Source organism: Enhydra lutris, unplaced genomic scaffold (assembly GCF_002288905.1).
Source record: "Enhydra lutris kenyoni isolate GAN:26980312 unplaced genomic scaffold, ASM228890v2 scaffoldscaffold56, whole genome shotgun sequence".
NCBI classification, from domain to species: domain Eukaryota; kingdom Metazoa; phylum Chordata; class Mammalia; order Carnivora; family Mustelidae; genus Enhydra; species Enhydra lutris.
Window position 1 is genome coordinate 355,925 of NW_019154140.1, and position 18,236 is coordinate 374,160.

The 18,236-nt window shown below is 35.1% G+C and overlaps 1 protein-coding gene across 1 annotated transcript in view; it reads left to right on the forward strand.

Moving 5' to 3' along the window:
- The window catches only part of LOC111157729 (contactin 1), a 173,891-nt gene that overhangs the window by 41,750 nt on the left and 113,905 nt on the right, over positions 1-18,236 (forward strand). Inside the window, exons 11-13 of the mRNA XM_022519374.1 lie at positions 842-992; positions 5,152-5,279; positions 5,598-5,773. Coding sequence (XP_022375082.1) covers positions 842-992; positions 5,152-5,279; positions 5,598-5,773 — 455 coding nt within the window. The remainder of the gene's footprint in view (positions 1-841; positions 993-5,151; positions 5,280-5,597; positions 5,774-18,236) is intronic.

An 18,236-nucleotide genomic window follows, 5' to 3' on the forward strand; every position in this document is an offset into this window, starting at 1 on the left:
GAGGCAGGTGTAGGAGACCTTAAGAAAGATAGAACGTGTCACCAATGAAGTAATCTTTTATGAGACTCTATCCTATTCTCGTAACTATTGCTCTGTGCTTTGATGTAAGGGGAAGCTCTAGCGGTAGCTTGTTTCCCTCAGTGATTTGCATCCATCACTGCCCTAGCTGTTTGCAGGTAGGTCTGAAGGCAGAAATCTTTTTATTTTGGTATCTCAGTGTCTGTACACAGTTGGTGCTCAATAAATATTGCATGGTGAAGGAGGAATCATTGTTTAATGAAGAGAGCATGCTTACAAATCAGAAGAAAACTGATTCAATTGTGAATCCTACCTGTTACTGCTGTGGTACCTTTGGCAAATTATATAATCATAATAGATATCAGCTCTCACATTTGTATACTGGGGACAGTTCACTGAAAGTGTGGTTGAGAGTATTGATTATGATTATGAATTATGTCAGTATTAATAATGGTGCTTAAATTCTTCCAGTATTTCCCTTAACTTCCCTTGCGCAATTGAGTCAAAACAATTAAATTAGATGTTACCCTCAAGGTAAATATATACATAGCATTTGATTTTAACTAAAATTTATAATCCATTATCACTAAGATTTGTACATTAAAATTGTGAATTTTATAAGTAAAATATACATCAATAATGTTATTAAATAAAAGGAAAATATATTAATACTAGGTATGGAATGTCTATCGGTGTATCTGATACTATTTGGTGAGATTAATCTTTTCTGTTGATTATTAATCAAAAGAATAAAAGGTGCTATAGAAGAATTTTTTTTTTCCTTTTTAGTAAAAGAAAAAAAAAATAATTTATTTCCTTCTAGCTTTGGCTCCAACTTTTGAAATGAATCCTATGAAGAAGAAGATCTTGGCTGCTAAAGGAGGAAGGGTCATAATTGAATGCAAACCTAAAGCAGCACCTAAACCCAAATTTTCGTGGAGTAAAGGGACAGAGTGGCTTGTCAATAGCAGCAGGTCAGTTCAAAAACCAGAAATCTGATTGCAATTTACTGTTCAGCAAAGTTCATTTTAAAGAGGACTTTAAGGAGGACTAATGTAAATGTTGGTTGTTCTAACTTTTCTCCACAGAAGCTATCATAATTCTAAGATAAACAGAGGTGCTTACCCTTCACTCTTATTATCTGTTATCATCAGGGTTCAGTTTCTAGGTTTCTGTAATTTATAAGGAATTTAGAAAATTGAGACTCAGAAATTTTTGGTAAATTGCCAAAGGCCTCAGGAAAAAGATGAACAATGGGAAATAAAATATGATCTCTGGGGGTGCCTGGGTGGCTCAGTAGGTTAAAGCCTCTGCCTTCCACTCAGGTCATGATCTCAGGGTCCTGGGATCGAGCCCCACATCAGGCTCTCTGCTCAGCGGGGAGCCTGCTTCCCTCTCTCTCTCTCTCTGGCTGTTTCTCTGCCTACTTGTGATTTCTGTCTGTCAAATAAATAAATAAATAATAAAATCTTAAGAAAAAAATATGATCTCTGACTTCTCCCCTCATAGCAAAGCCTTCTGCCGGGAATGGCCAGCAATCCCTGTACCGATGGATGAAAGATGACTCTGAACTTTGCTGTGAATGAGAGGAGAAGGCACAGGGGTCAAAGCTCAGAAAGACCCCTCGCTCTTCTTTGCTTCTGCTTTTACTGATCCTTCTGGATAATCACAAATCCTTATCATTGTTTCTGAAGCACTTGATGTGCGACTAGGGGTTTTACTGAAACTAGGAGGCTCTGTTTACAGGAAAGATAAGATATGTTAATCTGCGTGTTCTGCTAAACATAGCCTAAGAAACAATGCATACATCTCTTAGATCACAGGGCCACTGTTTGCGCCAAGAAAGCCTAAGGAAAGGCAACTCCCTGAGGCATTCCAAGGGCAGAGTGATCACACAGGTCTGGCATTCCAAAGGCTGGTGCCCTTCTCCGGAACCTTCCTTCACCCCCACAGCCTCTGTGTTACATTTAGCAAGCCAGGTATTATGGTTGATTTCATGCTCTACATTAATCCCAACAGCCTTCTGTATCCATTTATATTTGTTTTAATTTTATGCAGTTAGCCTATTAAGTATTTTAATAGGAAAAATTTTAATAAAGGTGACTTCAAGAATAAATCATTCCTTCCCATCTTTTTAAATTAACAGGAATTTCTCACCTTCCTAATAAGTACACCATTACCTGCTTTAAGATAAAACATAAAACTGAAGTCCCTAACAAGATAAAATATTAAACTACTTCCTAACAAGTAGACTGTTGGTAGTTTTAAGATAAAACATAAAACATGTGACTTGTATAGTATTAATTTAAAAGCCACACCAAATGGTTTCTTTAAATTTCCTAGAAGATACGGTAATAGTACTAAAGTGCTAAAGTATGGAGAAAAGAAAGTCAGGATAGGAAATGGGATGTGAAAGTGAGGGAGAAGGAAATATTCCAGGCAGTGATAGAAGCATGTACAAAGGGCCTGGTGCAGAGAATATAAGTGAATATGGTGAAGAATGTAAAACCTAAAATCAGTATGGTTTGTCCTTAGAGGAGAATGGAGAAGAGTTTTAAGGGATGAGACATAATAATCCAGATCATTAATAATGTTTTTTGCTAGGGGGCTTTAACCTCATCTTTGAGTAATGGAATCGGTCTAAAGGTGTAAATAAAAGAGGAAAATGTAGATTTTGCCTATTAAAGGAATATTCTAGCTCAAGCGTATAAGAGATATTCTTCACAACAATCCAAAAAAGTAGGTAAGATAGGTATTATCATCTCTATTTGGATGTATCTAAAAGCTGGAAAGGTTAAAGTAGCCTTCTGATAGTATATTGATAATCTCCAAACTGAACCTTGAACTTGTGGAATGAACCTGACCCAACACAGTTCTCTTATTAGGAGGATCCCAAGTATGGCTGTGTATTGGACAAAGACAGGTTGGGTTGGGGAGAGGGAGTACACAGGAACAGCAGTTATTTCCCTGAACAGATTAACTTTTAAAGGGAATATGCTTGATTAAGTTTTTAAGACATCAGCAACATGATGCTAGAAGAATCAGTGTTAAAGGGAGAATTAATTTGTTTGATTTTCTGATGAGACATTAATAATCAGACAATAAGCAATGCAAAGATATGATCAAAAGGTCGTCCCATTTCTAGGTACTTACTCCTGCAACAAAATTGTGGCACAGCATTCCCCCTTAGCCTCACCATTAACTCTATCCCCTAAATGAAAAAATAAAAAAAATCCTTCTCTGACTCTGATGAGGACTAAAGAATGCTAGGAGCCTCTCCAACCAAGGGTTTTCTCAGAACCATGTTTTATGGACTTGTTTTTCCTAAATATCAACATGTGTTCAAAAAAGGAAAAAAAAGGTCTAGTTCCTAAAATCTTACTATTTTAATCCTGTCAGAATATTTTTAGTCTTTGAATCAAATTGTATTATTTCTTGACAAAAGAATCTATATATCCAGTTTTTGTTCCCTACTTTAATCCATTAATATTCAGGTTATAAGAAACACTTTTTTTTTTAAAGATTTTTATTTATTTATTTGACAGAGAGAGATCACAAGTAGGCAGAGAGGCAGGCAGAGAGAGAGGGGGAAGCAGGCTCCTTGCTGTGCAGAGAGCCCGATGTGGGGCTCGATCCCAGGACCCTGAGATCATGATCTGAGCTGAAGGCAGAGGCTTAACCCATGAGCCACCCAGGCGCTCCTATAACTTTATAATAGATATGGTATTTCATGTAAAAATAAAGTTAAATGTTGTAAAATAGCATGCATAAAGAAAAGTTCAACAAATAAATTATTTTTAGAGAAATAAAATATTTCTGTTTAAAACTAATATCCAACGAGTAACTTGAATAACTGTCTTTTTAAGCCTGACTGCAATCTCATTCTGATTAATGTAATTACAAAAAATGGTTCTGCATTACAAAGTTACTACAAGCACTTGATTGCCTTGTAAAATGGTTTTGCCATGTTTCCAATCAGTAGAGAGGAAACATAAACCTTGAATTGTAATTAGGTTCTCAATCGTATGATTTTACTTTGGGCTAAATGATACACTTTCTACAACAGAATGTCTTTGTAGTTGTTCATTTGATATTCATGGTCTATTATCAGTTTTGAAGTGATCTTTATCTGCTCCATTTAAATGAGAGTATCTCCAAAATTCTTTTCTTCTCTGGAGTTAGTATGCTTTCACAGTTAACAAATAAGATGGAAGGATAGGTAAGTCGGTAAAACCAAAGTATGTCTGATGGAATGCATATTAGGAGAGAAAATCTTGGAAGCTGGATGGGATGGAGGGTGGTAAGACAGCAACAGTGCCTTGTGTGTGCACATGTGTGCATGGATGCATACAATACTAACCAGAATTATCTAGCAATTCTTTGCTGAAGGTGCAAAACCCTGTGAGACTGTCCAGCCTCCACGGGAATCAAAGGACTGTGGCTCTCACTCTGAGTGAAATGGAAAGTTCCTGGAGAGAGTTGAGCTAGAGAGTGCTGTCACTGAGCAGAAGAGTGACATGGTGTAACTTATGTCACTTAGGTCTTCATGTTTGGCTGCTATGTGGAAAAGAGACTATAGACAGGCAAAGGTGAAGCAGGAGGCTAGTTAAAAACTACTGCAGTAGGGCGCCTGGGTGGCTCAGTGGGTTAAGCCTCCTCTGACTTCGACTCAGGTCATGATCTCAGGGTCCTGGGATCGAGCCCCACATCGGGATCTCTGCTTAGCGGGGAGCCTGCTTCCCCCTCTCTCTCTGCCTGCCTCTCTGCCTACTTGTGATCTCTGTCTGTCAAAAAAAAAAAAAAAATCTAAAAAAAAAAAAAAGATTCTCTCAAAAAAAAAAAAAAATACTGCAGTAGACCAAGAAAAAGGTAAAGGTGGCTTTCTAAAACAATTTGTCAATGCTGGGAAAAAAAATTATTATAAACAAAGGCTAGGATGTTTCTTTCTTTATTTCTTTTTTTCTTTTTCTTTTTCTTTTTTTTTTTTAGCATGTTTCATCTTAAAAAAAAATCTTATGGTCAAGTAATTTGTGTAAAACTTAACAATCAAAAGACAGTGTTTGAACTCTTAAGAACACTAAAATGTTTCATTAGATTAATTTTGTGAGGAATGTATTCCTTTCACTTGAATAGAATACTCATTTGGGAAGATGGCAGCTTGGAAATAAATAACATCACAAGGAATGATGGCGGTATCTACACGTGCTTTGCAGAAAATAACAGAGGGAGGGCTAATAATACTGGCACTCTTGTTATTACAGGTAAGAAACCCCTTGATCAATATTGTTATTTTCTAGTTTAATAGTGCTGAGTTTCTAAAATACTATAGGACATGATTCACCACTAAGCTTCTAAGACACTTCATGTACTGATAAGTTTCCATTTCAAAAGCCTGTGGGGCAAATCTCTTGCTTCATGAAATTGTTCCTGGAATTTGAATCTGAAAACATCTTTTTCCCTTTGCTCAGAGAAATAAAAATATATATTGATTTTTATTCTTTTAACAGGCTAGATAATATGGTATCTAATGTATTCTTCAATTGTGCTTTCTTCCTTTTTTTTTTTTTCTAATTGTATAGATCCCACAAGAATTATATTGGCCCCAATTAATGCTGATATTACTGTTGGAGAAAATGCCACCATGCAATGTGCTGCTTCCTTTGATCCCGCCCTGGATCTCACCTTTATTTGGTCCTTCAATGGCTATGTGATCGATTTTAACAAAGAAAACATTCATTACCAGCGGAATTTTATGGTATGTGTTTAAAGTTTCATCTTATTGACATTCCAGTGACCCTATGTGACTGCAGCTCCTATTACTATAATCATTTATGATACTGAAAAAAGGGCAAAAAAAAGCTTTTCATTTCCTTATATCAATCATAGCACTCCTGAACCTTTTTAAAAATGGCAAGCTATAAGGATTCTGGTAGAGATATAAATCAATAAATATTTATTGAGCTTTAGGTCTATTTTTCCCTTAATTATAATATAATTTTTATGTTGATGTATACTATCCCTCATTGTATCTGTACTCTAGGTGCTAGTGCCTTCTTATTCATTTTAAATAAGGTAAGAGCATAGGACTTATTCTTTATTATAATGATGACTTTAAGGCATTTCTCTTTTCTTTGAGGTTCAGAAATAGACAAAATACCTATATGGGAGGGTTTGGAGAACTAGTCCATGTGATTTTTAGAATGCTTAAATGGCTGTATTTTATTTTATTTTAAGAATAGGAAAGCGTACATGACACAAGTCCTATAATTAAGCATAGTGCTGTCCTTTATAGAAATAAAGAAAATAGAGGGAAAAGACTGGGAAGTAGTGCAGGAATATTGACTGATAAGAACATCAGTGGTATAAGGTAAGAATGGCCTAGGTTGCCGTGAATAGTTGACCGTTGAACAACATGATAGATGCTCTTCTGTGTGTTTTTTTTTCAATAAGTACAATACTGTAAATGTATTTTCTCTTCCTTATGGTTTTTTTAATAGCATTTTCTTTTCTCTAGCCTCTTTTATTACAAGAATATAGTGTATGATACATACAACATACAAAATATGTCTTTATTGACTATTTAACTATTATTAAATTCCAAAAGAATGGCTCTTGTCATTAAATTTTGGGGGAGTCAAAAGTTGTAAGTGCATTTTCAACTGTGTAGGGAGTCCATGCTCCTAAACTCTGTATTGTTCAAGGGTCAGTTGTATTTAAAAGGCAAATTGACCACTATTCCTACCTGCCTGTTCTCTAGAAAGGCCATTGGTTAGGAACCTGAGAGCATATGCTTACTGAAGAAAACTAATTTTAACTTTAGAAGTCAATTATTAGTATAGAAATAAGAGTTTGAATTAACTCAGTAAAATAGTAATATAGTAGAATATTTAGGATATTTAAAGTCCTATGAAATCTGAAGATTGATATATACCTATAATAATCATATCCTTTCAAATTGTCTAGCTCTTTAATTTTTTTTTCTAGAATTAAATGCTTTAAAAGGCAAAACAGGCTTTCAGTCAGGTTGAGTGAGACTGATTTTAACTAGATAGAAACATTTCTTGTTACATTTTTATTAGTTTAATAAAACAACTACCCATGCAGTAATGAATGTTTATCCTTCTACATGTTAACTATAAATTCAGTTCCTTTCATTTTAATCTAACAGATACAGCTATAGCTATAAATTTACAGCAAATCTGCTGATTGTCTTTCAGTTTTTTTTTTAAAGATTTTATTTATTTATTTGAGATAGAGAGAGAGTGAGAGAGTGAGCATGAGCAGGCAACAGAGGGAGAGGGAGAAGTAGGCTCCCTGCTGAGCAAGGAGCCTGATGCAGGGCTTGACCCCAGGACCCTGGGATCATGATCTGAGCTGAAGGCAGATGTTTAACAACTGAGCCACCCAGGCGCCCCCATCTTTCAGTTTCTAAACCAAACTTACACTTTAAAAAAATAACAACTGGGAATTGGCAGGGAACTATTTTAACATTATACCCTGTGACATTTTTCCTTATATGTCTGAAAATATTTTGATATGCTTAATCATAAGTGTTCCCCACATTAGTAAAATTGGCACTGGTATCTTTAATAATTTCTTCAAATTGTGTTTTGTTTTACAAGTAAAGCAAATACTACTTAGTTTTTACTCATTTTAAGGAAAGCTGAGCTAAACAAAGATCTTACTTAAAAAACAGACTTTTGAATTTTCTTAGTTTCTTGGTGTTACATATTGAGTAATTTCAAAACTATCACAACTATAGTTCATACAATAGCTACTTAACAGCTGCAATGAAGTCTATGTAAACAGATTTAGGGGTATAAATTGTCCTAAATTAAGCTGAAACTTCGTATGTGGAGCTTATGTTCTTCAAAATAATCATTACGTTATATTTGTTGATGTAAATAAACATTTCCAAAAAAAAAAAAGAAAAAGAAATTAAGAAAGGAAGAGAGAGAAAAAGGAAAGGAGGGAAGGAGGGGAAAAAAAAAGAAGGAAGAAGAGCCCCATGGTTTAAAAAGAGAGGAAAATAAAGAAATACTGGAATAATAATTAAGAAGTAAATAATAAATTGGATCTTTTTTATTATGTTATGTTAGTCACCATACAGTACATCATTAGTTTTTGATCTAGTGTTCCATGACTCATTGTTGGCCTGAAACACCCAGTGCTCCATGCAATCCGTGCCTCCTTAATACGCATCACCAGGCTCACCCAACCCCAGGCCCTCCCTTCTGAACTGGATCATAAAAAACATAAAAGACTTTGGTGATTACTTACTGGACTCCTTTTGCTGTTGGTAGATCCAGAGGTTCATGTACTTGCCCCTCAGCTAATCCAGTGCAGAACCTAACTGCAGGCCCATGCTCTGACCTCCTGAACTCACATTTCAGCTTCGGTCCAAGTAAGATCAGCAGTAGAAAACATGTTCACTGGCTAGATATGTAACTTAATTGACTAAAAATATCAAATGCACATTTGTAGCACATTAGATGGGCAAGTCGATTCAGTTCTCTAAATAGTTAAAAAGAAACCTAGAAAAAAATTTATTTTAAAAAATGTTATTAAACTTAATTCTGTCTTTTGAACCTCAGACCTCGAAAGCCTTCTCTTATATCTTCCTCCTCTTTCAAAGCAAACTTCAAAGTCAGACTTCACTGCTAAATGCACCACATGAAGTTCGAGTAAAAACACTGGATGTGTTTGATCCATCTTTTGGTAGATCATCCTAATGAGTAATAATTGATGTTGGGGTCATTAACAGACCACTCTCAGAAGGAGCAAATCTTCCTACCTCAAGCTTAATGAATCCAAACAATGAGAATGTCAGGCACTGAGGACAGCAAATGCAAAGGGAGGAATATTACTGACTTCATTTGTCTATTATTAAGACTGCATGGACAAATGTGTCAGTACATAATTTGGGGGAACTTCTTAAATAATGTTTTGATATTTTATTTGATCCTGACAACATTTCAATTAGTGAGTATCATTTGTTTGTTTAAAAATATTGTACTGAGGGGCACCTGGGTGGCTCAGAGGGTTAAGCCTCTGCCTTCGGCTCAGGTCATGATCTTGGGGTCTTGGGATTGAGCCCTGCATCAGGCTCTCTGCTCAGCAGGGAGCCTGCTTCCTCCTTTCTCTCTGCCTGCCTCTCTGCCTACTTGTGATCTCTCTCTGTCAAATAAATAAAATCTTTAAAAATATTGTACTGAGCATATAGTACAAGCAGGAACAGTGACGGGCAGTAGGGTGAATAAAACACTGAATAAGATAAACACAGACACTGATCCAGAATACAGTAGAGGTCCTGTGTGACTTTAAAATTCAAATGTAAATAATTTGATAGCTATTAAAACTGATATTATTATCATCATTGGTTTTAATAAGTTTAGTTGCTAAAAGTTAATATAAGAAGCTCTAATTAATGAAGAAAGAGTATATAAATCAAACATTTAAGCCTTTCATTTTAACAAAGTAAGTTTGTGTTTTCCAGTTTAGTTTCAATAATGAATTCTATTCAATGTCAGGTATGCTTTGATTTTAGCTTGCTATTCTGACTTTGACCACCAGGTGGCAACCTTGCATAAGGCTTCAAATTTCACAGCGTGGACTTATTGGGACTGGAAGCTTTATGAAATTAAATAAATAGATTTTCCCATAGTTAGGTCTAAGATATGTGATTATAGGTGTCTTTAAAATTTCTACTTTGTACTTTTTCAATTTTATTCATATAATTATCAGGAAAAAACTAACTATATTTTTTGAAGAGGTATATTTCTTTTAAGAATTTATAGTTAGCTCCCCCAAAGTAAATTGTCATTATATTTAATGATCCTGCTTCATGAAAAACTCTTTTGAATGAATCACTTAAAAAATATGCAGATACTAATTTTAAAGCTATGTGTAAACACTTAATACTAATTATAGAAAAAAGTAAGTTAATTATCTAATTTACCTGTTATGTCATTTATTCTTCCATTTTGTCAAAAAACATTCACTTAATGTTATATTATTATGTAAACAGTTTCAGGAATTATTTCATTTGAACTTGAACTTATGCATAGGAGGATATTAAGAATATATATAAATAAATATGCATCATAAATTTTAAAATTTGAAGCTTTGATACAATAAGCTTATAAGCAGTTTATCTGGCATTCTTTTAGTCTATCAAAGTTATGGGGCAAATACTAAGAAGGAGTAACTCTTCCTACCTCAAGTAGGTAGGTTTAAAGTCCAACTACAAAATAGCTTATATTTTGATTTTCCAGCTCGATAGGCTTTTACTTTCTTAGAGTCAATACTAAAGACAGAATCATTTAAATTATCAATTTAATTTATAACTCCTTTTATTCTGGAAAGGATTTAGGACTATCCACCAAAAATTAAAGATTTGTAATATACCATTTTATGCCTCTCCCATGGTGATGCCTGATCTGCGGAAATTACTTTTTTTCAATGGCCATCTAACTTTACATCTCCTTTGAGTCATTTTCTTCCAACTATTTAATAACAATCTCCCTGTCAGAGCCAGTATCTTAGTTAACCAGGAGTTAAACTTTCCAATTCTGATTATTGCCACTATAATATCTTTTTTCCTTTTATCTTGACACACAAATGTTAACATTGTAATTGAGCAAGAAGTTCTTATGTGTCTGTTTTGAATTCATAAATAGCATCTGAATTGTTCAGAGACTCTGCCACAACCAGTCCTGGGTTCTGGGCTGCATTTTGTCACTTCTTCTGTGAGACTGAGCCAGTGATTACGCCTTTCTAAACTTCAGATTTCCCTCTCTAATATTTTATTAATAATTCACTTACTTCATTCAGGTTGCTTCACTGGGTTTGCGAAACTGCTTGCTTCATAGTATTTGGGTGAGGATTCAATAGAGAATGCTTATAAAGTGCTTGGCACAAGTTCTGGCAGATTGTAAGTAGTTATTAATATGGTGTATAATAGAGCAGTCATTCCCAATTGAAGTTTCCAGAGGCTATTGCATACAGGGTTTTTTTTGGGTTTTTGTTTTTTTGTCTTTTTGTGTTTTTTTCTGCTTACAGATCTCAATTTTCTTTAATTCTTGCACTGCTGCTACACTGGGTACCTAATCTGAAACAAAAATTTCCGGTCTTCCCTTGCCAGGGGCAATGGGAGAGGTAATGATAGTCAACATTTATTATTGCTTTCTGTTTGGCCAACATTAGACTAAGTGTTTTTCCTGTGTTTCTCAATTGATCTTCACAGCAGTCCTCTAAAGAACACGTTATAGTGATTTTTCTCAATTTTCAAAGTGAAAAAATAAAGGTTAGAAAGGTTAAGTAATTTGCCAAAAGTAATAGTACCACTTGTTGGTGACAGGGAAATTTGAAACCAAGGTGGTCCAACTGCAGACGCTGAGGCCTCGCCACTCTAATTTCTAGTCCACTGGTTAGCACTCCTGTCTGTGCTGCTTAAATAATCCCCCTCCCATTGTTTGAAGACCCTACTGTTCAACTCCTAATTTATTCTATAATTTTGTTTAATGTACTTTTTACGTTCACTCAAGGTTGTCCAAATTACTTCATTATCCTTATACTATTAGCTAGTTTTGCAATACATTATAAATCAAGTCTGCATAGTTTCAGGTGGTCTTTAGTTCTAGGAAATTCTTTATGATCTCTTTTAGGTGGGTAGGTGTATGTGTGTGTTTGCAGGTACATGGAAATGCTTTGTTCTGCCTATAGAGAAAACACCATTCAAAACAAAGGAAGACAGATCTCTTACCCTAAGTTTTTCTTTTTAAAATAAAATAGTAATTATATGGAATGCGTCACAAAATTGTGCTTAAATTTGAGACATATATATTTCATATTAGAATATATTAGGAATTTGAACAGAAAGTTTGCTTCTGCACATCCAAAGGGAGAGAGTAGAGGGACAGGATGAGAGAAAGAGTGGAGAGGGAACAATAATACTAAAAATGTTATTGGATCTCTGTTACTGCTGAGTAAGAAGGTGAAGATTGCCTGGAATTGTAGAGTAGAGGTTGGAAAAAAAAAAAAAGGAAGGTCAGGCCATAATCCAAGCAAAGGCAAGGATCAAATTGGAGCTTAAGGAAGTAGAACAAAAGACCAGTAGCACAGTCAGATGATGTGAGCCCTAAAATGGTGGTTCTAAACTGGGAGCAACTTTTCTCCCCAGGGCACTTGGGCCATATGCGGAGACAAGTTTGACTGCCCCCACTATGGGGAGGTGGGGGGAGGGCTATGCATTATGGACATCTGTTTAGCACAAGTGCAGCTAAACATCCTGTGAAGTTGAGGACAATTCTCCACAACAAGAATTACCTGGTCCACATTGTCAATGGTACCAAGGTTGAGAAACGCTACTCTCAAGGAAGGTGAAAAAGAGACACTCGGGAGTAAAGAGACTGGCCACTGAAAGGTTTTAAGCATGATGTGTTAGAAACAAAGAGAAATTATATTGTTTTGAGCAGATGAGAGTACTTAGAACAACAACAAAAAATTATAAGAGGCTGACTAAAACATTTTCCAAAATAGTGTGAGTAGTAGAGGATGATAGATTTCATGTGTTTTGTGAATTTAAGACTCAAATTGTGGTGGGCAGTGGAAGAGAGAAAGAAACGTGTAAAACATATATAGTCCCCTGACATAGTTCTGTGACCACCACAAAACTCACAAAGGCATTCTACCTGTTGCCAAATCCTTTCTCTGCTCTTAGGAATGATTGATTGATAAGCATTAGAACATTCTGATAAGCAGGTAAAACATTCTGTTATACTTCAGTCTGTCAAAACATGTACCTTTACTGACCCTCCTTTCACTAACAAACCTTTACTTACACCTAGCTGTTTGTCTTTTATTTGCTATTTTCTACCACGAAACACGAAGGTAGGTATCTATGCTCACTAGATGTGTCTATATACATGTGTTGACTTCTTTTAGATCATCATACTTCCTATGTGCAGACCATGTCAGCAAGGGCTCTTCTCTAGCATAATACCCAATAGCCTGGCCCTTAGTAAGCATCCGTTGATGTCAGTGCTAGTAAATGGATTAGGACATAGAACAGCAAGTCTTTGTTCTTCAGAAATGAATTGGTTTGGAAGAATCTCCAAAAATTCATTCAAAGTTAAAGTCCCCTTTGTTGTACATAGAACTCCTTACATACTCAAACATCACTGCAGTAATTATTGTGGCAAAATATGGGACATATTTAAAATAAAAAGTGGGAAAAATAAACATGTAGTCTTTTAATATCTTAAGAATTTTACAATTTTACATGTGGACTTGGATGTTTTATTTATGATAGCACACTAGAAATACACGATTTCATCATGAGCTGGCATACTCCAAAAAATCTATCTAATTTTTTCACTTTGATTTTAAGAGTAGAACATTAGCTAAACATCCAGAGTTTTGTTCTGGTTTGGCCTTTGATAGATTATATGATCTTGATCAGGACAGTCATTCTGAGCCTTAGGCTTCTCATATACCATATGAGGAAGTTGGGCCACATCAGAAGTTTTAAAATAAAAAGAACAATTTTTTAGCAGCAGAATCCATTCTGCAAAGAGAATTTAAATCAGAAATCCAGTAAGTAAAAAAGGTGAAGGTGAGGTTGCTCTGAGTAAAGAAAGTGTGTGTGTGGGGGGGGGGGGGTATGTGGGTAGGAGACTACAGTGTTCCGTCATGAGGCCTCTCGTTTCTTCCTGTTCCACAAAACTTCCCATCTGATCCCTTCCTTTTACAAGTGATCCCTGAAGGTCTTCAAAACCCCAAGGCTAATGGGAACCCGTGTAAAAACCATATGAATTAATATCCAAGTTTACTTTCAATTCTAAAATACTGGTTCTAAATCCAAGGCTTTGATGTTTTTGTCCATTAGTCAGAATGATTACAGAAAATGTTCTTCTTTTGGAACTTTAATTTAAAATTGTCCAAATGATCAAAATTGGACTCCTCAGCCATCAAAATAGCCAAATTTAAGAATATTCAACTTTTCCATTGATTCTACAAATACTTGGTGATCTCTTAATAATAATTCTAGACCACTTTCTTAATTTACCTAAGTTTTTATATTTATGATGATATTACTTCATTTTCATAATATTTTTAAGTTGTACCTTTAAAAATATTTTTCACATTCAGGCAACCTTAATGCTGAAACATTACTTAAAATAACACTAACTTGAATATTAGGTAATATTAGGAAATTAGTGTTAATTACATTACATGTGGAAATGGTTTTGTGATTACGTAAGGGAATGGACTTTTTGGGAGATTCTAATATTTGAGGAATGAAGTATGATAATATCAATAATTTGTTTTTCTAGGATTCAATAATAGATGGACATATTGTATATAGAGACAAGGAAGGATAGAGCTAACTAGCTAACTAATTAGATAAAGCAAACTAGGTAAATTTACAAATTTTTGATCTAATGCCTGTTATTCAGGTGACCATACTATTCTACTATTTTTCCTATTTTCTTACATTTAAACCTTTAAATAGATCACAAATTTAATAATTAGATATGTAAAATGATAACATTGTATTCTTTCTGCTATGAGAAGCTACCCATTTTTACCTACCAAACTGTGAACTTAAATCTCATTGTCTGTTTCATGAAATGGCATCTTGGAAACAGTTCAACCTGGTTAAACCAGTAATATGTGTTGACTGTGGAGCCTTCCAGCAGCCACTTCACTGAAAATCTCCAATTCCTTGTCTTTCAAATGGAAACACAGTGATGCCTGGGTGGCTCTGTCAGCTGAGCTTCCCATTCTTGATTTAAGGTCAGGGCATGATCTCAGGGTCATGTAGTCATGGTCAGGGCCATGGGATATGGAGGGCTCCACACCAGGGAGGAGTCTGCTTGAGATTCTCTCCCTCTTGTTCTGCCCCTCCCGCCTCTCGCATGCACGCATTCTCTTTACTCTCAAATAAATCTATAAAAAATGCAATAAAAGGGAAACATAAGTAGTATCTCCCTGAGTATTATAAAAGTTGAATAAGAAAATGTAGGTAAAGTAGCTAGCACATTGCCAGGCATCTATAAGACACCTAATCAATTAGATCAGGTATTCCCAGGAGTTTGGGAGTAGCAGCCACAGAGGCAGCAGCAATAATGTAAGTAGCAGAAGCAGTTTTCATAGTAGTATTAGTAGCAGCAGAAGTAGTCTGTCAACAGCAACAGTATTAGCAGCAGGGGTGGCTGCTGTTAATAGTAGTAATGCATCCTCCTCCCTAAAATAGGATTCAGAGCTAGATGCAGAGCTGCAGTTAAGAGCAAATGAGTCTGCACACATAGAATATTTATTTATAATAGTCCCTGGTACCTCTGAAACCCTCACTAAGTATTTGCTGTAAATCGTGTTGGTGATGCTGGTGGTGAAGTTTGTGGTTATTCCTTCTTTAATCCAATAAACCAAAAGTAAAAAAAAAAAATGTTTTTCATAGATAGAACATGTATCAATCATATTTAATAGCTTTTGCTTATAAGTTTCTAGAATATTTTCTTTATAAGATATTCTTTCCTTCAACCTTCTATATCTGGCCCTTGCTTCTGAGCTTCAGTGGAACAAAGGAGATTTTTTTTTTTTTAAGATTTTATTTATTTATTCGACAGAGAGATCACTAGTAGGCAGAGAGGCAGGCAGAGAGAGAGAGAGAGAGAGGAGGAAGTAGGCTCCCCACCAGGGAGAGAGCCCGATGTGGGGCTTGATCCCAGGATCCTGGGATCATGACCTGAGCTGAAGGCAGAGGCCTTAACCCTCTGAGCCACCCAGGTGCCCCCAAAGGAGATGTTTTTGTTGATAGATAGCTATTATGAGCCATAAGCTTTAGCTTGACCTTGATTGTAGCATCTGACATATTTCTTTGCTCATTATGATTCATTCAGTTTGTTAATACAACCTGGTAAGTCAGATTCATTGATACTGCAGGGATGAATTTGTAGAGTTAGTTCATGGGGGAGGGGGAATAAAGGAAGAGGCATTCGGATTTTGGAAGTCTTTTGATTTAAATTTGGGAAATTTCTAAGTGGTAAACCACATCTATACTTTGGAACATCCCTGAGTTGTGCTATCACAATTTCCAGTATGTGATTCAACTCTCCTCACATGAAGGGAAGCGTTTTGTAATTCAGCCAAACTGTGGTTTTTTAGTGAAAATGTAGAGAGCATTTGTATCTAATTTGTGGCTAGAATGTGCTGAGGTCCATGATCTTTACTTGCTTTGTAAGCGTTCTGTCGACCACTGAGAACCTCAGCTTCTCCTGAGGTATGGAAAGAGCTATTACCATTTATAAAAATTTCAGGAAAGCTTTTATAAGTACACAACTATATTGGAAATAATATAGTAGGTTTTTCCTTTGCTTTCCTTCTTGAGATATTTCAGTGCCACCTTTACTAAATATAGAGCAAATGAAAATAAGGGTTAAAGTTGCTTATTATTACTTTACACAAGTAGTCCATCATTACCTACCTAAGTCCTAATGTTTAAAGCAGAACTAACATTTAAAAGTACTTTAGCAGTGAACTTTTAGACTAGTTTAATTAAAAGTTTACAGAGTTTATTTGAAAGATTCAATAAGTATAAATTTAATATAATATTTTAAGACAAAATAATTTGTGTTTTTCATTACATGTGAAAAGTATAAAAATCATGACCACATTATTTCTCTGAGCATAAAATAAGTGAATATGTAAATAGCAATGTGTTTCAAACTGAGAGTCTGGGGGGGAAAAGATACCAATTTTATTCAGAAAAAAAGAATATTAGGTGTATAGAATGCAGATATTTTATAAAAGGCAATTACAGTCTCACAACTTGCTTACTTTTATATTCTTTTTCTGCCCTCAATTTTTTTTTTATTGTGAGGAGTTGAATTAAAAAAACATTTTAAATTTCTGAGGTGTTTTATTTTTTTAATTTCAGTCTAATCACATGACTCCTTAAAATAGTGTGAGTTTAGCAACAGGATTATCTTTCACTTAGACATAGGAAGCAACCAAAAAAGTGAGTTCACATAATGAAAGCATATAATAGAACTAAGTGCTTTTTACTTCTATGCAAACATTATTTTCCTCAAATATAACTTATTATCTTTGTCATAATAACTTAAAAAGATTTTACTTAGCGTCTTTCCATTACTGAATATTTAGTGTCACAATGCAGTGCTAATTAAGAAGGTGAAAACACATTAAAGCAGTGTGTTTTAAAAAATATACAGTGTTTAAATTATTTTATTTTTTTCTCACTAGAAAATTACTCAGAAATATGTGCTAATTAGCCTTTATGACAGTTCAAGAAAAATGTATTATTACCTTCACCATACACACACATTTATTCTCTCCTTGCCTCAAATATTTTTAAAAAATAGTTATAAATAATAAAATAATATTTCTTTACCACCTCTCTTGGGTGAATTCTATTAAGTAAGGCAGTATGAGGAGTTAGGCCAACTACAAAGGGGCACCATCCCCAAGACCATCTTCAATTCTGAAATGAACTATAAGTTCCAGGGGTTGCCAAAACCACCCTCAGTTTTGATTTGCTGGAAGGGATTTCAGAACTCCCTGGAAGCTATTATATTTATGGTTACAGTTTACTACAGGAAAAAAATACAGATTAAAATCAGCCAGCAGAAGAAGTGTATAGGGCAGAATCCAGGAGAAGTACCAAATACAGAGCTTTCATTGTTCGGTCTCTGGAGAGCCAAGATGCATTATTTTATCAGCTTAGGTGTGTGGCAATGTGTGCAGAGTATTGGCAACCAGGAAAGCTCAAACCTGAGCTTTGTTGTTCAAAGAATTTATTGGAGCTTAATAATGTAGACGTGATTAATTGATTGCCCAAATGGTTAATGTCAGTCTCTAGAGTGACTGATACCACATGACCCAAAGCCCCTACCCTAAGTCACTATATGGTTTCAGACCCCAAGTCTAAAACTATACAAGTGTCTTTAAATCATGTTGTTAGACTATCCAGCATGACCCACGATACCCAGGCAAAGAAAGACACTTTAGATTACCTTCCAGAAGCTGAGGAAATAACAGACCTCTCTTGGGGCAAGGTCAAATTCTTTACAACACATATTACAGGTGGCTGGAAAACTTAGAGGTTTTCATTCTTTTATATGTTCACTGTATTTTTTTCTAGAAATTTACACATTATTGCTGAAACTTTTATTTCCTCATGAAATTAGTTCAAA